The 25,353-nt window shown below is 41.0% G+C and overlaps 1 protein-coding gene across 3 annotated transcripts in view; it reads left to right on the top strand.

The window, feature by feature from the left end:
* The window catches only part of LOC134345603 (annexin A5-like), a 56,005-nt gene extending 33,415 nt beyond the window's left edge, over positions 1-22,590 (top strand). For all 3 annotated transcript variants that reach the window (XM_063046519.1, XM_063046518.1, XM_063046516.1), the window contains exons 6-13: positions 3,695-3,785; positions 4,974-5,053; positions 6,134-6,190; positions 9,254-9,347; positions 14,690-14,785; positions 17,256-17,314; positions 18,765-18,887; positions 21,290-22,590. In XM_063046519.1, the coding sequence (XP_062902589.1) occupies positions 3,695-3,785; positions 4,974-5,053; positions 6,134-6,190; positions 9,254-9,347; positions 14,690-14,785; positions 17,256-17,314; positions 18,765-18,887; positions 21,290-21,352 (663 nt within the window). In that variant the 3' untranslated portion in view covers positions 21,353-22,590. The remainder of the gene's footprint in view (positions 1-3,694; positions 3,786-4,973; positions 5,054-6,133; positions 6,191-9,253; positions 9,348-14,689; positions 14,786-17,255; positions 17,315-18,764; positions 18,888-21,289) is intronic.
* The last annotated feature ends 2,763 nt before the right edge of the window (positions 22,591-25,353 follow it).

Genomic DNA, 25,353 nt, shown 5'->3' with positions numbered 1-25,353 from the left:
ACATTAGTTACCGGTAACCCCACAGAGGCACACCACTGCCTCACCCCACCGGCATCCATACCAGCACAGACTTAAATACACAACCCACTGGTTCAATGCTCAGGGCAATCACGCAGCATCCCATGGAATCAATCCCAAACGCAGCCCCCAAAATTGTGACCCTCAGGCTCGGCCAGCACGTGTTCATCTAGGGGAAAACAACTTCTGGCCCAGCCAAACTGAAAAATCTTGTTTGTGTGGATGCTGTGTGACGTGTTGCCTGATTACAAATCTGCACCGCAAAATATCAGCCAGTACACCATATGCAATTAAATGATGGAACTTTAATAATTTAATCTGGATAGAGGGTTAGTAAAGAAAATAAAAAGTAAAAGGGCCCATTTTAAGAAAAAAGTCTATTGGGCATCGTTGGAGCTCACTGTTCGTTCATTTGTTCCCATCAACCTCCAAGTGTAGCCGGCCCTCGGATCCTCAGTCCACTCCGTCCAGTGGTCTTCCGACTCTCCATTCACAACCTCTCTCCATTGCTCCCTGATGAAAGACAGCAGAAAACCCGACTCCCCCACACACAAGAAAGAACAACATTTCTTCCATTGGATAACATACATTCCAAAGTCCCGTTATCTTCAGCCGTAACCCAAACATTGCTGCTACAGAGAAACCATTACATTAACAGTGAGACATTACATAGAAGCCATTACATTAGCCTTAGCCATAAAACCTTACAGCGTGTTACATGTATTTCTTCCACTGATCCCTTCCCATAATTATTAAAACATATACCGTGCTTATGTCCCTTATTTCCAGTGTCTCTTCCTCGCCCTACTTTACCATACTTTCTCTTTCTTTTGTTCACTACAATGTCCTGTAGAGATTAAATTCATGAGCTCAGTTTCCACAAATCTCACTCTTACTTACTCATTATACTGGTACCAGTGTGTTCCTGACGATCTTTGGTGTCCTTGACACAATACCGTACAAATATGGTGCATCCCTGACACACTGGTCAGATTTGGTGCGTCCCTCGTATCATAGCTGCCTCTGACACACTTAGCGGTCAAATCTGGTGTGTCCCTCATGTCATAAATGTCTCTGGCACTCTTTACCTGTCAAATCTGATTATTGATGACTGTATGTTTCTAGTTGCTGATGGAAAGCTTTCAAATCACGGAGAAAGAAACTGATCCACTCAATAGCAGCCCAGATCGTAGTGTATAGAACGGGAGGGGGTGCAGAGCCCTGGTATCTGCTACTCACCTGGAAAGGCCACACAAAGCAAAAAAACAAATTTACTTTTTGGTGATCACTCCTCTAATGGAGGTTCCCTGGGAGCAGATGGTCACCAGAATCCCCCTTGGCCTACTCCCACACATGAAAGTGCGATCTCAGAGGGAACTCCAAATTCTGCTGAGCACCTTTTGGCTATGCCTTATAACAAACGATAATTAACATATTGGTACCAACAACATAGGTAGGAAAAGGGAGGAGGTCCTGAAAACGAGGAGTTAGGAAGGAAGTTGAGAAGCAGGGCCACAAAGGTAGTCAGCTTGGAGTTACTGCCTGTACCACGTGACAGTGAGTAGGGGAATAGAATGAGGTGGAGGATAAATGCGTGATAAATGATTCAGATTTCTGGATCATTGGGACCTCTTTGGGGCAGGTGTGACCTGTATAAAAAGAATGGGTTGCACTTGAATCTGAGGGGGACCAATACCCTGGTGGGGAGGTTTGTAAAGGCTGTTGGGGAGAGTTTAAACTAGAATTTCTGGGGAGTGAGAATCGGACTGACTTGACAGAAGAAAGGGAGGTTGGCTCACAAATAGAGAAAGCTTGGAGACAGTGCGAGAGGGAGGATAGGCAGATGATAGAGAAGGGACGTACTCAGACCGATGGTTAGAGATGTGTCTATTTTAATGCGAGGAGTATTATGAATAAAGTGGATGAGCTTAGAGCGTGGATCAGCACTTGGAGCTATGATGTTGTGGCCATCACAGAGACTTGGATGGTTCAGGGGCAGGAATGGCTACTTCAAGTGCCAGGCTTTAGATGTTTCAGAAAGGATAGGGAGGGAGGCAAAAGAGGTGGAGGCGTGGCACTGTTGATCAGAGATAGTGTCACGGCTGCAGAAAAGGAGGAAGTGGAAGTCATGGAGGGGTTGTCTATGGAGTCTCTGTGGGTGGAAGTTAGGAATAGGAAGGGGTCAATACTCTACTGGTGTTTTTTATAGACCACTCAATAGTAACAGGGACATCAAGGAGCAGATAGGGAGACAGATTCTGGAAAGGAGTAATAATAACAGGGTTGTTGTGGGAGATTTTAATTTCCCAAATATCAATTGGCATGTCCCTAGAGTAAGGGGTTAAGATGGGATAGAGTTCGTTAAGTGTGTTCAGGAAAGTTTCTTGACACAATATGTAGATAAGCCTATAAGAGGAGAGGCTGTACTTGTTCTACTATTGGGAAATGAATCTGGTCAGATGTCCGGTCTCTCAGTGGGAGAGCATTTTGGAAATAGTGATCAAAATTCTATCTCCTTTACCATAGCATTGGAGAGGGATAGGAATAGACAAGTTAGGGAAATGTTTAATTGGAGTAAAGGAAAATATGAGGCTATCAGGCAGGAACATGGAAGCATAAATTGGAAACAGATGTTCTCAGGGAAACATATGGAAGAAATATGGCAAATGTTCAGGGGGTATTTTCATGGGGATCTGCATAGGTATGTTCCAATGAGACAGGGAAAGGATGGTAGGGTACAGGAACTATGGTGTACAAAGGCTGTTGTAAATTTAGTCAAGGAGAAAAGAGCTTATGAAAGGTTCAAAAAACTAGATAATGTTAGAGATCTAGAAGATTATAAGGCTAGCAGGAAGGAGCTTAAGAATGAAATTAGGAGGGCCAGAAGGGGTCATGAGAAGGCCTTGGTGGACAGGATTAAGGAAAACCCCAAGGCATTCTACAAGTATGTGAAGAGCAAGAGGATAAGACGTGAGGGAATAGGACCAATCAAGTGTGACAGTGGAAAAGTGTGTATGGATGCTGCCTGGCTTAGAGGGCATGTGCTATCACGAGAGGCTGGAACAACTTGGGTTGTTTTCTCTGGAGCACCGGAGGCTGAGGGGAGATCTGATAGAGGTTTATTTATTTTTTATTATTGAAGTACAGCGTGGAGTAGATCCTTCTGGGCCTTTGAGCCGCGCCACCAGAAACCCACTAATTTAATGCTAGCCTAATCACAGGACAATTTACAATGACCAATTAACCTGCGAACCAGTACGTCTTTGGACTGTGGGAGGAAATTGGAGCACCTGGAGGAAACCCATGTGGTGAAGACCTCCTTACAGGCAGTGTTGGAAATTGAACCCGGGTGGCCTGAGTTATAAAGTGTTGTGTTGACCACTACACTACTGTGCTGACCCACAGAGGTGTGGCCCAGGGTCATGAACTGCTCCCTGTCTGAAATCACACGGGCAAGTTCAAGAAGGGGTGGGAGGTTTTCTCCCTTGAGGATAACGATAGTGAATCAGATGGGATTGTACAATCCAACTCGTTACATTTTTACAAGTGCCAAGTCCACTTCTGTTTTACTGTTTGCGAGTCAAGGTTGACTTCAGATTGAAGCTTCTGAAGCATATAAGTGATATATTGTTCCTTTCTAAACTTGTTGACGGATATTTGATTTGTATCTTTGCAGGGTGCTGGAACTGATGAAAAATGCTTGATAGAAATTCTTGCCTCAAGAACTAATCAGGAACTGAAAGCAATTATTCAGGCTTATAATGAAGGTATGATCTAGTACCTCATTTAGTATGTAATAACACTGGTTCAAAAGCAGGTGAGACATGATTTGTTTGGAAAGCAAAGTATCTGAAATAAAAGCCTGGAATAGTTGGAAATTTTTAATAGGTTAGGCAGCATCTGTGGAGGGAGTAAACAAAGTAATATTTTCAGTCACTTACTTGAAATTCTGATGGAAGGTCTTTGAGCTGCAAAATTAATGTGCTGGGCTACTCTACTTGTTGCTAGATGAACTTAAGGGTATTGAAATTGTTTGAACATGAGATGGTACCTTGAGTGCTGTTAGGTGACTTTTAAATTTTAGGTTCTGCACCTCCTTTCACTTAAGAGTCTTCTCATACTCCAGCTTTAAAAGATTGTTTCAAAAGTTAGCATCAGCACTTGGTGGAATGATATAAACCTGCTTTTCATCCTTGCATTGTACTATGATCCATGTTATTAATTGACATACCAAATGAAATACACTCAGTGGCCACTTTATTAGGTACACCTCTACAGCTGCTCATTAATGCAAATATCTAATCAGCTAATCATGTGTCAGTGACTCAGTGCATAAAAGCATGCTGACATGGTCAAGAGGTTCAGTTGTTGTTCAGACCAAACATGAGAATGGGGAAGTAATGTGATCTCAGTGGCTTTGACTGTGGAATGATTGTTGGTGCCAGACGAAGTGGTTTGAGTGTCTTAAACTCTTGTTCTCCTGGGATTGTCATACACAACAGTCTTTAAACTTTACGGGGAATGATGCAAAAAGCAAAAAACAAAAACATCCAGTGAGCAACAGTTCTGTCGGCAAAAATGCCTTGTTAATGAAAGAGGTTTGGTGATTCCTCTCTGACTGTTTCAAGCTGACAGGAAGATGACTGTAATCCAAACAACCTCAAGTTACAACAATGGTGTGCAGAAGAGCATCTCTGAATGCACAACATATTGAACCTTAAAGTGGATGGGCTACTGCAGCAGAAGACCATGAAACATACACCCAGTGGCCATTTTATTAGTTACAGGGGGTATTCATGCTGATATATTTTGGCAAAGACAGTTAATTTGTTCTGTGAGGTCTAGGTAGTTGCTATTAGTAATGAACTCCAGACATCACTGTCTCTTTTGTTGTTTTAACTTGTGAACCACAAGAATAGTTTTTGTTCTTAACCATCTCTTTTAACACCTTTTAGAATATGGCAAAGATTTGGAGGAATCTATTGTCAGTGATACTTCTGGACATTTCCAAAGGATTTTGGTGATTCTACTACAGGTAGAAATATAGAAAATTAAATGTTTATCAATGTTTAAAATGCCAAACCATTGGATTTATTGTAAGTTTTAAAGTGTCACATCTATGGAAATAGTATTGCAGATTTACTATTGGTTTTGTTCATACATTGTATCAACTTGAATGTTAATGCGATAAAGCCCAGGGTACTTAACGGGAGCATTATCAAATAAAGTCTGATACCAGATACAAAAGCAAATATTGGGTCTGGGCTTGGGAACGCAGGTGGGTATTAAGTAGTGTCCTAAAGAGGTGAGGAGGAGAGAGAAACATTATTGATTGGAGGGGGAAAATTGCCGGGGTTAAGACCTGGGCAAATGAATGCCTCCCTTGAATGATAGGAAGTTGAATTGGGGGCTGGGCTGCAAGAACATACACAGGGAGTAGTAAAACCGGATCTTTCAAATTAAGTTGTTGCTGTACTGGTAGCCAGTAGAAATAAAGAGCTTGTGATTGACCTTAGTGTGCATTGCAAAATGGAGTGTGTAGGTTTGGGTGTGATAGAAAACCGACCCTGGGAGGATTTTAGTAGTCGTTGAACAAAGGAGTGATTGAGGGATTTAAAGCAGAAAGGATTGATGTAAGACATATGATAGAGATGGTATGACATTTAGGTTTAGTCTAGAATGCTGACTCTAATTAGTTCTCAGAAGATGCTCAGGGAAAGGGATAAAAAAAATTCCAGGAGATCAGTTAATGGTGGTAACGAACAGAATGAGTCTGGCTTTCCCAATATTTAAGTGGAGCTCATCCAATCCTGAATGCTGATGAACAGTGTGACAGACTGTTAAGTGCTGGTGTTGAGATGGGATGGTGCAACATTAAATGGTACTACAATATTAATTTGCAGCCTCACCAATCCGAGTGAGAGTTGCAACTCATGGGGTTCACTGTGAAATGCACATAGCAATTTTTGGTTAATGTGTTCCTCCTCTTCTGCGCCATTAGTGATAACAAAACATTGTCAGTCAGTTGTATGAATATAACCCATGGTTATGTGATCAACTGTTGGGGGGAGGGAGAGACAACACACTAAAATTGATATTTCTTCATCTTTATTAGGCCAACAGAGACGAGAGCACAACATATAATGAAGGAGCAGTTAAAATAGATGCACAGGTGAGTGAAAGCATTTTATAGTTTATTTTTCTTGAAAGAAAAATTGTTTATAAACCTTAAATGGTTTCTTTAAACTTTACGTTATTTGTTGTTGCTGTACAACAGCCTTTGTCTCAGTTGCTGACTGAACTCAACCAGAGCATCACTACTGAAGACAAATTTCAAAGTAAATTTTATTATCTAAGTTCATATATGTCACCATATACAATCCTGAGATTCATTTTCTTGTGGGCATACTCAATAAATCGATAATAGAATAATAACTATAACAGAATCAATGAAAGACTGCATCAACTTGGGTGTTCAACCAGTGAGCAAAAGATGAGAAACTGAGTAAAATACAAAAATAAATAAATAATAATAAGTAAGCAATAAATATTGAAAACATGAGATGGAAAAAGTGAGCTTATAGGTTGTGGGAACATTTCAATGATGGGACAAGTGAAGTTATCCCCTTTGAGTTAAGAGCCTGATGTTTGGGAGGGGGGTAATAACTGTTCCTGAACCTGTTGTTGTGGGTCCTGAACTCCTGTACTACCTTCCTGATGATAGGAATGAGAAGAGAGCATGTCCTGGTGGTGGGATCCCTGACGATGGATGCTGCTTTCCTGTGACAACGCTTCATGTAGATGTGCTCAATGGTGGGGAACACTTTACCTGTGATGGACTGGGCCCTATCCATTACTTTTTGTGGGATTTTCCATACCAGGCTGTGATGCCACCAGTCAATATGCTCTCCACTACACACCTATAAAAGTTTACCAGTAAACATATCCCCATTCCCCAACCCCCAACCACCCCACTAACCTGATGGCATGAATATTGATTTCTCCTTCCAGTGAACAAATTTTCTGCCCTCCCCCCACTTTCCTTTATTCCCCACTCTGACCTTCTCGCCTCCCTATTCTTGCCCTGGGTCCCCTCCTCCTCCCCTTTCTCCTATGGTCCACTCTCCTCTCCCATCAGATTCATCCTTCTCCAGCCCTTGACCTTTCCCACCCACCTGGCTTCACCTATCACCTTCCAGCTATCTTCTTTCTCCTCCCCCAACCTTTTTATTTGGGCATCTTCCCCCTTCTTTCTCAGTTCTGAAGAAGGGTCTGAGTCTAAAAACATCGACTGTTTACTCTTTTCCATAGATGCTACCTGACCTGCTGAGTTCTTCCAGCATTTTGTGTGTGTTGCTTCTGTAGATGTTTGTCAAAGTTTTAGATGTCATGCTGAATCTTCGTAAGCTCCTACAGAAGTAGAGATGCTGCTGTGCTTTCTTCATAATTGCACTTGCGTGCTGTCCCCAGGACAGGTCTTCCGAAATAATAACCAAGGAGTTTAATGTTGCTGACCCTCTCCACCTCTGATCCTTTGGTGAGGACCTGTTTTCTTCATCCTGAAGTCAGTAATCAGCTCCTTGGTCTTGGTGACATTGAGTAAGAAGTTGTTGTGGCATCACTCAGCCAGATTTTCAGTCGCCCTCCTACATGCTGATTCGTCACCACCTTTGATTCAGCCTATGACACCGGTGTCATCAGCAAACTTGAAAATGGCATTGGAGCTATTCTTAGCCAGACAGTCATAAGTGTAAGGAGAGTAGAGCAGGGAGCTCAGCACACAGCCGTGTGGTGCACCTGTGATGCTGGAGTTTGTGGAGATGTTGTCGCCAATCCAAACTGACTGGGGTCTGCAAGTGAGGAAATTGAGGATCCAATTGCACAAGGAGGTATTGAGGCCAAGGTCTATACAAAGTTCCATACAAAAATAATGTCTGAATGTAATTTGGCCCCATTCTCTCGCCATACTTCAGAGAAAATGTTTGTAAAACTTTAATTTTAAACTATACTTGTTCCACCTTTTGGAGGAAATGGAGGGGAAGAACATTACTTATAAAATTTCTGAAGTAAGTTAACTGGCAGAGTGGCCAATTGTTGATGTGTGAGTGTATGTGATTTGCATGTGGGTGCTCTGTAGAATACAGTAGCAGCAGGTTAAAGTTAGAAAGAACAATCCAATTACCTCAACTTCTATGTTTTTGGAAGGGCTTCTGTAGATGGAAAACCTCTGAAAGAGGAAAAGTAGATAAGAGGCAGTTAGTATGAATTAATGCAAAACTTCTGCTCACTGCTTTTGACTATTGATAATAATCCTCAATTCCATCTGGAAATGAGTGTTAGGTTACCAGATTGAGGCAGAGGAAACATAAATTGGGAACAAGCTGTCAAAAATGCTTTGGATCATAAAATGAAATAGGGAATTAAATATTAATGAATGGGTCATTCTTTTTTATTGAATGCATCAACTTGTCAAGAAGTCCATATTGGATCACCTGACTTTTGAGCTTGGGAGAGAATGCTACTCCTGATTCTTGTGTTTTCTAATGATATTTCGAAGACAAACCCATCTGCAACTAGTATATGTGCTGCCAGTGGTGAAGAGGGGCGCTTTTACTTTATGGTGGGGGTCAACTAAGCAAATTAATTTGTTCTGAATGCTATTGACTTTTGTGAGGTACGCTTATCCAGCCAGATACAGAGTTTTTCCTGAGCTCTGCTGATTTGTGCCTCCGTGAGTCAGTCAGCATGAAATATTAAGTAGCATGCTTCTATAATCACAGCACTTGCACAGCTGGTTCAGTGAAGTTTCTATTTAATGGTGACCCTCAGGAATTTGTTGGTGACACTCTATAATGAAAAAGCTCTGTCAAGGCTAAGCAGGACGTTTGTAGATACTTTACTTGAGAATGGTCTAGATTTATATATTCCCAATTTCTGTTTAAAGGTCAGTTATTAAATTAGTTGAGTCTTTTGATAATCCAATATCTTGAGTGTTACTCTGATGATTTGAATTCCCCAGGAATTTTGTTGGATTTGTATTTCTTTTCCAGGTTGTTGATCCAGGTCTCAGAATCTGACATAATCACGTTTTACTTGTATGAACAAACTTTCAGGGCCAGGGGCAGGAAAGGAGGGAAGTGTGGAGATGAGTGTAAAGTGGAATACTGTTGAAAGAGTTGAATCTTCTCCTCCTGTGTGCTGTGGATCGATAATTTGTATCATCTCTATACAACAGGAACTGTTTCAAGCTGGAGAACTGAAGTGTGGTACTGATGAGTCAATGTTCCTGTCCATCATAGGCAGTAAGAGTGTTCATCATCTTCGGCAAGGTTTGCATTGCTGGCTTTGCTTTCATTACTGATGTTTACTCATTATAGTGTGGCATTATGTCATGTGACACTTCAAGTTTTTGTGACTTTAATAGAGTATGTTATTTGTCATCTATATCAATGACCTGGAGGGCTATCATTCAGGTGTGTGTTGATGGGACTAGGTAGAATAACAAGTTTAGCATGGACTAGACGGGCTGAAGGGCCTGCTTCTGTCCTGTAGTGCTCTCTGATTGTATGAGTATTTGGGTGGAAATTTCAAACTTGTACATTCTAGGATTTGGACATTTCTAGTCTTTTTCTACTTTATTTCTCTGTTCCTTCCCCCACATTCATCATCAGAACTCTGCATGCAGTATTTAAGCTGAGTTGGGAGAACACTAATCAAACTGGAGAAAATATTTTTCACATATTAGTGGGAGACGATATAGTTAAGGTCACGAATTTATGGAGTGCCCATCTTTGAATATTCCAAAATATTCCTAGCCAATGAACTGCTTCTGAAGATCCATGTGTTCTGAATCTCACCCATTTCGCCTAATGGAAGTGTCACATTGCAAATTAGAGGAGTCCTCAGTCAAAAAGCCAAGTTTGCACAAATGAAGGAAATATTAAGCCCATATAGAAACATAGAAAACCTACAACACAATACAGGCCCTTTGGTCCACAAAGCTGTGCCGAACATGTCCTTACCTTAGAAATTACCTAGGGTTACCCATAGCCCTCTATTTTTCTGAGCTCCATGTACCTGTCCAGGAGTCTCTTAAAAGACCCTATCATATCCACCTCCACCACCGTCGCCGGCAGCCCATTCCATGTACTCAACACTCTCTGCGTAAAAAAAAAAACAACTTACTCCTGACATCTCCTCTGTACCTACTTCCAAGCACCTTTAAAACTGTGCCCTCTCATGCTAGCCATTTCCGCCCTGGGAAAAAGCCTCTGACTATCCAAACGATCAATGCCCCTCATCATCTTATACACCTCTATCAGGTCACCTCTCATCCTCTGTAGCTCCAAGGATAAAAGGCCGAGTTCACTCAATCTATTCTCATAAGGCATGTTCTCCAATCCAGGCATCATCCTTGTAAATCTCCTCTGCACCCTTTCTATAGTCTCCACATCCTTCCTGTAGTGAGGCAACCAGAACTGAGCACAGTACTCCAAGTAGGGTCTGACCAGGGTCCTATATAGCTGCAATATTACCTCTCAGCTTCTGAACTCAATCCCACGATTGATGAAGGCCAATGCACTGTATGCTTTCTTAACCACAGTCAACCTCAGACTTATCGGGGTTGAACTCCATTTGCCACTTCTCAGCCCAATTTTACATCCTATCAATGTCCCGCTGTAACCTCTGCCAGCCCTCCACACTATCCACACCACCTCCATCCTTTGTGTCATCAGCACATTTACAAACCCATCCTTCCACTTCCTCATCCAAGTCATTTATAAAAAATCACGAAGAGTAGGGGTCCCAGAACAGATCCCTGAGGCACACCACTGGTGTTCGACCTCCATGCACAATATGACCCGTCTACAACCACTCTTTACTTTTTGTCCTTCTGTGCGCACACCAGTTCTGGATCCACAAAGCAATGTCCCCTTGGATCCCATGCCTCCTTACTTTCTCAATAAGCCCTGCATGAGGTACCTTATCAAGTGCCTTGCTGAAATCCATATACACTACATCTACTGCTCTACCTTCATCAATGTATTTAATCACATCCTCAAAAAATTCAATCAGGCTCGTGAGGCACGACCTGCCTTTCACAAAGGCATGCTGACTATTCCTAATCATGTTATGCCTGTCCGTCTGAAAGTAACCTTTAAAACATAGTGCAAGGCAACAGTTGTTAAAGGAACTAGCTTGAAAGTTGATGCACACAATGCATAAGTAAGAAAATGTTTAGTTCAATTTCTGAAAAGAACAGTGCAGATTATTAATGAATTACTTTGGAATACTTGAGCTTCCTTGGATGTCATTCACCCATGTCAAATGTTGTGTCAAGGTGAACTCATTTATTTGGTAACATGTCACCTGAGTAATATCGATCATACAGCAGGAATGTGGTAGGGCCTAACAACAATTTCCATTTATTTGGTAACTGTAACACAGCAAGGTGCTTCATAGGAATAAATAATGATGCTTATCAATGAAGCTACATAATTGATATTGGGTCAGATGACAGAAAGCTTGGTTAAAGTGGAAGGTGTTACAGATTGCATGGAGCTGTAGAATCACAACACAGGAAATAGACCTTTCAGCTCACCATGTGCATGATGGGCAATAAATCCAAATCTATGCTGGTCCCCTTTGCCGACACCTAGTTCATAACCCGTTATGCCTAGTTGGTTCAAGTGCTTGGCGAAATGTTTTTAAATGTAGTGAGAGCACCTGTCTCTACTACTCCCTTTGGCAGTTTATCTAAATATAAATAAACATATCTAAATGTGGATGAGGGTTCAGCAGTAAGTAACTTGGATAATGCCAGGCAGTGTTAAGGCATTGTAAGTAGGTGTTCAAAATGACAAGATAAGAAACTAGACTTGCACTGTATGTGGGAGCTCGTTGAGTTTCAGACAGGTGTCAGGGAGAGTGATTTTCTTGATGGCAAGGGATGGACACAGAAGACTTGGTTAGTTGCTATCTCCCCTTTTGTTTAGTTTCAGGACATTTCTGCTCATGGAAAAATGACCTGACTGCTTGGAGGCAGTGAATAGGTTTAAGAGAGAGAACGTAGATAACGTTAGGAGTCATCAGGGTGCATGGAAACCAATTATTTTTTGTATGTTAAACATCAATATTCTGATGTGAAGTTAAAGTCTAGGATGGATTTTTGGACTTACTAGAGATACATGTGAAGACATGAAAAGCTACTGTTGGTGTTTTCTGGTTTTGACTGTATTGACAAAAATATAAACAACAGTTATCCTACTTAGCTGGATGATAGACAAGCAGTGTAGAAGGAGCACTGAGTGATCAACCACATAGTCATACTTTATGATCCCGGGGGAAATTGGTTTTCATTACAGTTGCACCATAAATAATAATTAGTAATAAAACCATAAATAGTTAAATAGTAATATGTAAATTATGCCAGGAAATTATGAAATAAGTCCAGTTCCAGCCTATCGGCTCAGGGTGTCTGACCCTCCAAGGGAGGAGTTGTACAGTTTGATGGCCACAGGCAGGAATGACTTCCTGTGACGCTCTGTGCTGCATCTCGGTGGAATGAGTCTCCGGCTGAATGTACTCCTGTGCCCACCCAGTACATTATGTAGTGGATGGGAGACATTGACCAAGATGGCATGCAACTTAGACAGCATCCTCTTTTCAGACACCACCGTGAGAGTCCAGTTCCATCCCCACAACATCACTGGCCTTACGAATGAGTTTGTTGATTCTGTTAGTGTCTGCTACCCTCAGCCTGCTGCCCCAGCACACAACAGCAAAGATGATAGCACTGGCCACCACAGACTCGTAGAACACAAAACTCGTAGAACTCAAAGGCTTTGTAGAGTTTGAAATGAGCAAGGAAAGTTAGATTACATTTGATATGATTACAAGTCATACTGGACTTGACTTTAGTCAGAACTGTTCGGGTTTTGAGCATGTAAGCCGGCTTTGTCCTCCGTTACGACAGTATCAAGTTTATTTAGTGCACAGATGCAATTTTTGTTGAATTATTATTGTTGCATTTAATAACTCAACAAAAGCTGGGTGTGAAGTTTGAACAATGATGCCTGCATGGTTTGCACAAAGCAAGTATTTTAACTGCATGGTGTTTCAATATTTGGATCCAAAATTGCTTGCTTCAGTTACTGAATGTGGCTGGCGCAGGTAACACCAGCATTTATTTGGATTTATTTATTACTCTCTCCTGATTGCCTCTGAGAAAGTGTGCAAAACTGTTTTTTTGACCTGTTTTTTTTTTCATTGTATTGAAGATATTCCCACATTGCTGTTTGGGTAGGGTTTCCCAGAATCCGGAGCCGGTGATGAAGAAGGAACAGCGGTGTGAGGATGATGTGTGAATATGCATGTGGTAGAATTCCAATCACTTGGTGTCCTTTCCCTTGCTGGTGGAGGTCATGGGTTTCAGAGGTGTTAAATAGCTACTGTAAAATGTAAAGCAATATAAAAAAACTTGTTCAGCAAAATGATGTAAGCCCTCTTAAGCAATGATACAGGATCTGGACCTGAAGCCTTGGCCATTCCTTTGCCTCTGCAGATACTATGTGACCTGCTGAATTCCTCTAGCTGTTCATTCTGTTTTCCCTTAGTTTCCAGCATCTGTCGTCTCTCGTGTTCTGTGTCTGTCAGTCTGTAGTCTCTCGTGTTCCATGTCTATCAGTCTGTAGCCTCTTGTGTTCCGTGTCTATCAGTGTATAGTATCTTGTGTTCCGTGTCTATCAGTCTGTAGTCTCTTGTGTTCCGTGTCTATCAGTCTGTAGTCTCTTGTGTTCCGTGTCTATCAGTGTGTAGTCTCTCGTGTTCCGTGTCTATCAGTGTGTAGTCTCTCGTGTTCCGTGTCTATCAGTCTGTAGTCTCTCGTGTTCCGTGTCTATCAGTGTGTAGTCTCTCGTGTTCCGTGTCTATCAGTGTGTAGTCTCTCGTGTTCCGTGTCTATCAGTCTGTAGTCTCTCGTGCGCCGTGTCTATCAGTCTGTAGTCTCTTGTGTTCCGTGTCTATCAGTGTGTAGTCTCTCGTGTTCCGTGTCTATCAGTCTGTAGTCTCTCGTGCTCCGTGTCTATCAGTCTGTAGTCTCTCGTGCTCCGTGTCTATCAGTCTGTAGTCTCTCGTGTTCCGTGTCTATCAGTCTGTAGTCTCTCGTGCTCCGTGTCTATCAGTCTGTAGTCTCTTGTGTTCCGTGTCTATCAGTCTGTACTGCTGGAATGTTTTTATAAGAACTGTTTTGGTCCTTGATGTGACTTGTGTCTGGTAAAAATTGTTTACGAGTTCCTGGGCTGAATTTTACCTCAGACGATCAGTTGCTAAGAAAGTTTCTTGTGTGCTAAGTTAAATTTAAGGTGTCATTCTCATAAAAGAATTAGTCAGAAAGTAACCTTGAATTTGTTCAATTTGATTGCATTTCTTTTACAGAAAAAATGTATGTTTCTAGCTCTTTGCAAAAGCTGTAGTGTAGAAATGAATCTGGATTGTAGAGTAATATTGCTTGGATCAATAGAGTTTCTAGTGAAATGAAATGCACAATAATTTAATTTTACCAGTTGTATTAAATAAAAATCATTGTGAAGTTTCACATTTTAAGTATCTACATGTGCTTTCTTACTCATTGTTGGTAATTATATTTCTTTTTATATGTGGTCACTTTCAGTTTTTAAAGAGTATATGAAAATCTCAGGATACCAAATAGAAGAAAGCATTGCTTCTGAGACATCGGGAAATCTAAGAAGTGCCTTGCTAGCAGTTGGTAAGAAGCAAGAGCTGATGTTCTCATGCTGTAGTCCAAAATTTTAAACTCAAAACCAGGCCATTCAACTCCATTGATTCTGAAATCAATGATGGATGAACTACAACAATTGTTCATCCCAGTTTGGCAAAAGAATAAATCAAGGAAGGTAGTGCACCCGTGGCTGACAAGAGAAATTAGGGATAGTATCAATTCCAAAGAAGAAGCATACAAATTAGCCAGAGAAAGTGGCTCACCTGAGGACTGGGAGAAATTCAGAGTTCAGCAGAGGAGGACAAAGGGCTTAATTAGGAAGGGGAAAAAAGATTATGAGAGAAAACTGGCGGGGAACATAAAAACGGACTGTAAAAGCTTTTATAGATATGTAAAAAGGAAAAGACTGGTAAAGACAAATGTAGGTCCCCTGCAGACAGAAACAGGTGAATTGATTATGGGGAGCAAGGACATGGCAGACCAATTGAATAATTACTTTGGTTCTGTCTTCACTAAGGAGGACATAAATAATCTTCCAGAAATAGTAAGGGACAGAGGGTCCAGTGAGATGGAGGAACTGAGTGAAATACATGTTAGTAGGGAAGTGGTGTTAGGTAAATTGAAGGGATTGAAGGCAGATAAATCCCCAGGGTCAGATGGTCTGCATCCTAGAGTGCTTAAGGAAGTAGCCCAAGAAATAGTGGATGCATTAGTGATAATTTTTCAAAACTCGTTAGATTCTGGACTAGTTCCTGAGGATTGGAGGGTGGCTAATGTAACCCCACTTTTTAAAAAAGGAGGGAGAGAGAAACCGGGGAACTATAGACCGGTTAGCCTAACGTCGGTGGTGGGGAAACTGCTGGAGTCAGTTATCAAGGATGTGATAACAGCACATTTGGAAAGTGGTGAAATGATCGGACAAAGTCAGCATGGATTTGTGAAAGGAAAATCATGTCTGACGAATCTCATAGAATTTTTTGAGGATGTAACTAGTAGAGTGGATAGGGGAGAACCAGTGGATGTGGTATATTTGGATTTTCAAAAGGCTTTTGACAAGGTCCCACACAGGAGATTAGCGTGCAAACTTAAAGCACACGGTATTGGAGGTAAGGTATTGGTGTGGGTGGAGAATTGGTTAGCAGACAGGAAGCAAAGAGTGGGAATAAACGGGACCTTTTCAGAATGGCAGGCGGTGACTAGTGGGGTACCGCAAGGCTCAGTGCTGGGACCCCAGTTGTTTACAATATATATTAATGACTTGGATGAGGGAATTAAATGCAGCATCTCCAAGTTTGCAGATGACACGAAGCTGGGTGGCAGTGTTAGCAGTGAGGAGGATGCTAAGAGGATGCAGGGTGACTTGGATAGGTTGGGTGAGTGGGCAAATTCATGGCAGATGCAATTTAATGTGGATAAATGTGAAGTTATCCACTTTGGTGGCAAAAATAGGAAAACAGATTATTATCTGAATGGTGGCCGATTAGGAAAAGGGGAAGTGCAACGAGACCTGGGTGTCATTATACACCAGTCATTGAAAGTGGGCATGCAGGTACAGCAGGCGGTGAAAAAGGCGAATGGTATGCTGGCATTTATAGCGAGAGGATTCGAGTACAGGAGCAGGAAGGTACTACTGCAGTTGTACAAGGCCTTGGTGAGACCACACCTGGAGTATTGTGTGCAGTTTTGGTCCCCTAATCTGAGGAAAGACATCTTTGCCATAGAGGGAGTACAAAGAAGGTTCACCAGATTGATTCCTGGGATGGCAGGACTTTCATATGAAGAAAGACTGGATGAATTGGGCTTGTACTCGTTGGAATTTAGAAGATTGAGGGGAGATCTGATTGAAACGTATAAGATCCTAAAGGGATTGGACAGGCTAGATGCTGGAAGATTGTTCCCGATGTTGGGGAAGTCCAGAACGAGGGGTCACAGTTTGAGGATCGAGGGGAAGCCTTTTAGGATCGAGATTAGGAAAAACTTCTTCACACAGAGAGTGGTGAATCTGTGGAATTCTCTGCCACAGGAAACTGTTGAGGCCAGTTCATTGGCTATATTTAAGAGGGAGTTAGATATGGCCCTTGTGGCTACGGGGGTCAGGGGGTATGGAGGGAAGGCTGGGGCGGGGTTCTGAGTTGGATGATCAGCCATGATCATAATAAATGGCGGTGCAGGCTCGAAGGGCCGAATGGCCTACTCCTGCACCTATCTTCCATGTTTCTATGTTTCTATGAAATACAGAACGCTTTCCAGCGTTCTTAAATCAATATACATTTCTGTTCCTCTTGTGCCTCCCTATCTCCATTTTAATTCTTGTTTCACCATAAATGAATTGACACTTCATCTAATTGCCAATAGGATCAGAAGGCTATTGTTGATAATTGCTCTAATTGATTAATTCCCTCTGTACACAGTAAGTGTAAGGTTTTAAATGAGTTAACTTTGTTTGAACAACAAAATTAATAATCTATACATAATTTATGTTTGTGTTCTATTTCAGTGAAGTGTATAAGAAGTGTTCCTGGATATTTTGCTGAAACACTTTATAATGCCATGAAGGTTTGTTGAATAAGATGCTTGCATTTATTAGATTAATTATTATAACCAGTTATTTTCTCAATATAAAAATGACAATGTATATACCCAGTCCTTTGTGCTAAGTGTAAACCACAAGAAAAGTTACTTCGGAGGGGAATATAATAAAATAACATTATCAAGAAAACAGTTTACAAAGTTTATTGGTATCCAGTTCTTGATATTGGTATCTTTATCTTTTGAATATACCAAAACAGGGCAAAGCAAAAGCTGTATTTGAAGTTAATGTGTAGTTAATAAAAAGAATAGTGATAACTAAAATGTGTTTCAAGGAAGAAACTGTTGATCTAAATTCCAGGATTATTTTTTAATTAATATACTTTCTAAAATTCACTCTATATTGTAGTACATCTTGGTAATCTTACTCCTGTTTAAACCACTGATACTCTCTGCTGGAGGAAGAGAGACTTGCTCTAGTCATTAAAGATTTAAAGATCAGCTTTAATGTTGCATGTACATTGAAACATGGAAACATGCAGTGAAATGTGGAGTTTGTGTCAATGACCAACACATTCGGAGGATGTGCTGGGGGCAGCCTGCACCCTGAGGGCACACATGAGGTCATGAGGACTGTGCTCCTCGGAGGTTTCTATTTATCCAAATCGCTATATGAGTTGAAGCTGTGGGACAGGGGTAAGATGAGCAATCCCTTGGGTTCCTTCAGGAGCGCACGAGGAACCAAGTACTCATCTCTGCCTCTCTTCCTGAGGAAAAGTGTATTCAGTAGCAAGGTTTTTGGTGTCAGTGAATTAGAGATCATTTATGTCCTGTGTGTTGTCTGAATCTACGTGTCTGTGATGCTGCTGTAAGAAAAATTTTCATTGTATCGGTATCTCAACTGCACTTGCGCATGTGACAATAATCTCAGCATGCCTTGTGATCAGTAATTTGTAAACTGTGCATACACTGTTTTCCTGCAGAGGGCAGTGTTACCTTGCTGTTTCTAATCTCAAGGTAGTGACAACTGATCTGCTGATGTTGTCCTAGATCACTGTGCATTGTAGTCTTAAGGATGCCATTGATGCTGTTTTGATGAAGTGGAACTCAAATGAATGTGGATTAGTAATGTTTGCAAACTGTCTGAAAATTCAGGTAGTGATGTATTAGATCTATGATTTTTTTTTTGGGTTCCCTTGAGAATTCTGAACTTCACATGTTATCACCCCTGGAATGTCCAACCTGGTTCGAACATGAGAAGGGATCTCTTCTGTTCAATAGCCACATGACTCCATTATTCTCAGGCAGTCTTTGTTGTCCTCCATACTTTAGCAGCTTTCTTAATTACTTAAAAGCCTTGTCTTAACTGGTTAATTTGATCTATAGGAACAATTTATTTGGTAAATCATTATCATATTGTCGGACCTGAGATTGTTGAAGTAACTAAATATTTTTGCATATTTCCTTGTTTAACTAGGGGAGTGGCACGGATGATGATACACTTATCAGGGTTATGATTTCAAGGAGTGAAGTTGACTTGTTGGATATTCGTAAGGTATTTTATGAAAACTATGGGCGATCACTCCACAGTATGATCAAGGTATGACCATAGAACAAAATATGCTATCTGGCAATAAAGAAAATAAACCAGTCGGTGATGTGTCTGTAAATAAATAAGGTGGAGAAGTGCAAATATGTTTTAAAAAATGACAGGTAAGAAATTATATAGAAGATCTTAAGGGTAATTTTTTTGTACATTAGAGTGGTTATCTGGGATATGCTGGCAGAGGAGGTGCTGGAATTGAATGCAATTACTACTTTTGAGGCATTAAGACAGGTAAAGGATATGGCCCTAATGTAGGCAAATGGGACTGGTATACATAAATAACGAAGTCAGTGTAGATGGACGTGATGTTGAAAGCAGAATTGTCAGGTAGTGGCTTACTTAAAACAAAATGACAGTTTAACGATGTCTGAATGAAAGTGCATCCCGAAGAACAATGGATTAGTTACATCATTATCAAAAACTGGAGGACAGGAGAAAGGGGTGATTCACTCTTCTATATGGAATACTATGGAAGTTGAAGCAGTTTTCCTGCATAATTACAGTACTTGATTTGAATGTGAAAAACACTAGGACACTCTGAAGGGAAAAATATTAAATTGGACATTATCAGTAGAACAGCCAGCTTGAATTGACTTGTACATCAATTGGAATGCCGTGATCCCTAAGGTAGTCCTCTGTTCAGTTCAGTGATGACTGGCCTGTTCTGCTGGTGCTAAACTGTATTGGTCTCTGCCTACCGTTTGGATTCGTCGGTTGTGTGGAGAAGGGAGCCTGCTGTAGGGACAACAGCTGGCTTTCCATATCGAACTGCCCTGGCTTGCATATGACAGCTAGGACACAACATGCTGAGTTGACTCTGACCAATGGAGGGCCTCACATAGGTGATCAGATTTGGAAACAAGATAAATTTTACATAATCCACGATGAGATTAGAAAGATGGAGCTGGATCTTCCCACGACTGCTGAGCTGGCCATGTTTGCTAGTCGTGCCATTATTTAGTCCGGATATAATACCATTCTGGGAGCAACCTCCCGACACAGGTTATGGGTGCAGTCCTTCACAATACGAGGCCTTTTTTCGGCTGTAAGTGGCTGACACCGTCCCTGCAACTGGAATAGGGAGGAGATGGTAATTGGGAGCCCTGGCAAGACATTTCCTAATGTGGTTGTGCCCCCTGCCTTTCTGTCATATAGGTACAGCAAATCATGCTGATACCATCTTGATTACTAGTACTGGGGCCATACACTGACATGTGAGTTGATATATATAATGGCTTTTCAAACATCCAATTGATGATGGCTATAAGTACCAGTGGTAACTGCCAGTGCACCTTCGGAAAATCTGGCCCAATAACATGAATAGACTCACATCAACAGTTGTATTTCAGAATTGGCATGTTGGGAGATTCATTTCTTTGACCCAATGTGTCAGGTTCTCTGTTAGGTTTAACATTTATTGTGAGCTCCTTGAATGGAAGCAGAGTAGCAATCATAATTTTCATGATAGATCTTTGAACACTATATGTATTGCATTTCAATGTCTCCACCTATTAAAAGGCAAATTGCAATGTGAAAATAAGCTAATTGGTACATACTACTGGCATCTTAGTTGAGGAAAAGTGTGAAACAAGTTTTTTTCCCCTCATTGCTGACTGCAGGTTGTGGGTAAATGATGCTACAGTGGATAAATAGAACAATTTTGCGTGTGAAGTTATGTAATAACTTTATTAAAGTTATGAGAGAGGAGGTGGCAGATGTACAAAGAACAAATGAGGTATTACAGTGCAAAAAGACCTGAGAAGATTGGATTAAAAAGCAAAATAAATTTTTCATCCATGTGTCTGTAATGAGTTGCAGGAAGCCATTGGTGTAAAAATTTAAGGATATCCAAAATAAACTTTTGTCTGATTTGGAGAAACTAGATGAATGAGTCCATTCTGTTTGTCCAAGGTCCGTTGTTTTACAACAGTGGGAGGAGAATAGTCATAGTCATACTTTAAGTCATAGAATTGTTGAATGTCTCTGGCAACTTCTCCACTTAACAAAGAAAATGATGTGCTTAGACTTTTTTTCCGCCGACTGAGCTGGCTACTAATCTATTGTAGTATGTATTGATCACAAACATATCTAACTAAGTTGACCATTGACTATTTGCTCAGATTATAGGCAACCCTAAGCTGTTCTATGATGTTTACCAGACACCTTGCCAACTGTTCTTGTATCTTTACAATTACTTCTCTGGATCTGCAGTGCCATGGTACTCCATTTTATAGGATGATATGTAGCTGCCTTTTGTAATGGTCTAGTCTAACAAAGACTATTTTTGATTATTGTCAGAGGAGAATTTCTCCTCAACCCAGACTGAATGGATTCATTTCTGAACATAGCATCTCAGTTTACGTGGATAATGATTAACAATTCCTTTTCTTTTGTAGAGTGACACTTCAGGTGATTACAGAAATGTCCTTCTAAGCATCTGCGGTGGTGAAGATAATTAAAACTCCTTCTGAAGTAATAAGTTCCATAGACAGTATTGAAGCTTTGTCCTGTTAATTGCTTGTCCAAGTACCATTGTAATACACGTACTTCAGTGAATTACAGCTTGCAAAGCATGTTCAAATTTATCTGCTTTCAGAGTTCCTGAAAATATTTATCAGATTTTTGCAGCATTGTTTATTGCAAATAAGTTTAAGCTGAATCCAATAACTAATATGGAAAAAAGCATTGTATCTTTTGTTATTGTATTTCTGTGAAATAAAATGGGTAACTAAAAGCTTGCTCCAGATACCATTTAAGACAACTGAGTTATGAAATGAAGTGGGGACCTGCTACGTGTTACTAGAACAGTGAATCCAAATCCCAATCATTACTTAAAAACAAAATTGAGGATGGTGGCAATAAACATTAATTTGTATTAATCTGCTTTATTATTGTTATTTTATGGAAGGAAATTTGTCATCTTTATCTGATTGGGCTGTGTTAACTCTTACCTGATCCAGCAGTGGCCAAGCAAGCCTTTTCAGCTCTGGAGGAAATTGGAGTTATTCGGCCTTGTCTTCAATGCCCAAATCCAATTTATAAATAAGTAATTAAAGTTATTTTTCACAGCACTCTGTAGGAAGGTGGGGACTTCATTACACATGTCAGGTTATGGAGCCTAATTAATGTTCATTTTTGAGAGTTCTTTTCTATACCAGCAATGGACCAAGGCACATTTTGTGTGTGTTGCTCTGAATTTCCAGCTCTGCAGAATCTCTTGTGATCATGACTTTTTTTGTTATTTGACTTTTAAAAAAAATGTTGGAATCATTTGCATCTGGAGGGCTACTGGATAGTATTTCTGTTTGGAGTTGGTATGAGGATCACTGCATAAGTGGGTGGTTTGATCATTGAGGGAAATTGTTCTGTGTATGTGAAATCATTGATAATATCAGTCTTCATAATTGGCAGTGTTCATGGAACCCTTTGTTAGTTTCTCTGGAAGCATTTCAAAGCTTTAATAGTACAAATACTGCATTGTTACAATTATTGTTTAAGAGATTAATATGTAAAAAGGGTTCTCTTAATCATTACAGATTATCCTTCAAATTAAAAGATTAGCTTTTAATTATGCAGCACTTATGCAGCTGGATCAAGCTATTGCCACAAAACTTGTGTCTACTCATTGCTATTGATGTATAATGTAAATCTTACTAATAAATCGTTAGAAAATGTGGAAGTGCCTTCATTATATAGATTTAATTTCTCTGTCAAATAATTATTACCTGTTTGAACACTGAAAGGAGGATCTAGGCCCTTGTGAATGTCTATGACTTTAATATCTTGGCAAAAGAGTGACTGAGGTTTTGGACTTGTTGGAGATGTTACTTTACATAAATAAACCTCCTAAGCATAATCTCTGGAAGTGCTACTACAAGAGAAATGCCTCAGACCCAGCATCTGCAATCTCCTGTGTCTAAAGTATTTAGGACATCCTTCATCTGGAGCATTGAAGGAGGTCATCGACCAAAATGAACTATTTGGGCTAAAGCCACTACCAGTTCTTGGTCTGTAATCTATAGTTTCTGCTGCTTAAAGTGAACATTTATGCTCCTTTTAAATGTGGTTTCTGCCTCTGCCATCCCAGGTGGAGAGCTCCTGACCCTGAATGTGAACATAGAACATTTTGTCACAAGAACAGGCCCTTCGGCCCACAGTGTTGTGCTGAACCAAATAAATTAGTTATCAACACACATCAAAGTTGCTGGTGAATGCAGCAGGCCAGGCAGCATCTATTGGAAGAGGTACAGTCGACGTTTCAGGCCGAGATCCTTCGTCAGGACTAACTGAAGGAAGAGCTAGTAAGAGATTTGAAAGTGGGAGGGGAAGGGTGAGATCCAAAATGATAGGAGAAGACAGGAGGGGGAGGGATGGAGCCAAGAGCTGGACAGGTGATAGGCAAAAGGGACATGAGAGGATCGTGGGACAGGAGGCCCAGGGAGAAAGAAAAGGGGCAAGGGGGGAAAAAGTCCAGAGGATGGGCAAGGGGTATAGTCAGAGGGACAGAGGGAGAAAAAGGAGAGAGAGAGAAAGAATGTGTGTATATAAATAAATAACGGATGGGGTAAGAGGGGGAGGTGGGGCATTAGCGGAAGTTAGAGAAGTCGATGTTCATGCCATCAGGTTGGAGGCTACCCAGACGGAATATAAGGTGTTGTTCCTCCAACCTGAGTGTTGCTTCATCTTTACAGTAGAGGAGGCCGTGGACAGACATATCAGAATGGGGAATGGGATGTGGAATTAAAACACATTTTAATTTCACATCCCATTAACGTTGACGGTACCTCTTCCTAGAGATGCTGCCTGCCTTGCTGCGTTCACCAGCAACTTTGTGTGTGTGTTGCTTGAATTTCCAGCATCAGCAGAATTCCTTGTGTTCGTGTTTTTAAATTAGTTATCAAATGGTCAACTAAACCAATCCCCTCTGCCTACACAATGTCCATTTCCTCACCTTCATGTATCTATCAAAGTGTCTTTTAAGCTTCTCTAATGTATCTGCCTCTACCACCCCACCTCGGGCAGTGCATTCCAGGCACCGGCCATTCTCTGTGTCGCTCCCTTGCACCTCCTTTGAAATGATCCCCTCTCACCTTCTGGTTTTTAGACATTTCAACAATGGGAAAACGATACTCTCTTTTCTCTGTAAGCCTCTCAATCTTGTAAACCTCTATCGGACCTCCTCGCAGCCCACCGCTCCAGAGAAAGCAACTCAAGTTTGTCCAACCTCTCATGACAGCACATGCTGTCTAATCCAGGCAGCATCCTGGCAAACCTCTTCTGCTCCCTCCCCAAAGCCTCAACATTCTCCCTGTAAAAGGCAATCAGATTGGATTTTTCTCAGTCCTGTAGTTTCTCAGACGTCACCCCTTCATCACAATGCCCAAGTTGGAGGTGAGAAGCCCTCGCATGCATCATCTGCATGCATGCATTTCAGTGGCAAGTATTTCTGGGAATAATGCGGAAGGTGCAGGATCAGTTCGGTCCAAAGAGGAAGAAAGATTCTAAGGGGAGTAAGGAGAGGCCGTGGCTGACAAGGGAAGCAATGGACAGTATAAAAATAAAAAGGAGGAAGTATAACATAGAAAGGATGAGCAGGAAGCCAGAGGATTGAGAGACTTTTAAGGAGCAACAGAAGATAACTAAAAAGGCAATACGGGGGGAAAAGATGAGGTATGAAGGTAAGCTAGCCAAGAATATAAAGGAGGATAGTAAAAGCTTCTTTAGGTATGTGAAGAGGAAAAAATTAGTTAAGACCAAAGTTGGGTCCTTGAAGACAGAAGCGGGTGAAATTATTATGCGGAACAAGGAAATAGCAGACGAGCTGAACAGGTACTTTGGATCTGTCTTCACTAGGGAAGACACAAACAATCTCACAGATATAATAGAGGACCTAGAGTAACAGAGGAACTGAAGGAAATTCACATTAGGCAGAAAATGGTGTTGGGTAAACTGATGGGACTGAAGGCTGATAAATCCCCAGGGCCTGATGGTCTGCATCCCAGGGTACTTAAGGAGGTGGCTCTAGAAATCGTGGATGCATTGGTAATCGTTTTCCAATGTTCTATAGATTCAGGATCAGTTCCTGGGGATTGGAGGGTAACTAATGTTATCCCACTTTTTAAGAAAGGAGGGAGAGAGAAAACAGGCAATTATAGACCAGTTAGTCTGGCATCAGTGGAAGATGGAAGATGCTGGAGTCAATTATAAAAGATGAAATAGCGGCATATTTGGATAGCAGTAGCAGGATAGGTCCGAGTCAGCATGGATTTACGAAGGGGAAATCATGCTTGACTAATCTTCTGGAATTTTTTTGAGGATATAACTATGAAAATGGACATGAGAAAGCCAGTGGATGTAGTGTACCTGGACTTTCAGAAAGCCTTTGATAAGGTTCCACATAGGAGGTTAGTGGGCAAAATTAGAGCACATGGTATGGGGGGTAGGGTACAGACATGGATAG

The sequence above is a fragment of the Mobula hypostoma genome, chromosome 4, assembly GCF_963921235.1.
Source record: "Mobula hypostoma chromosome 4, sMobHyp1.1, whole genome shotgun sequence".
Taxonomy (NCBI): domain Eukaryota; kingdom Metazoa; phylum Chordata; class Chondrichthyes; order Myliobatiformes; family Myliobatidae; genus Mobula; species Mobula hypostoma.
The sequence above is the reverse complement of the archived record's forward strand: the minus strand, read 5'-3'. Positions and strand labels throughout refer to the sequence as shown.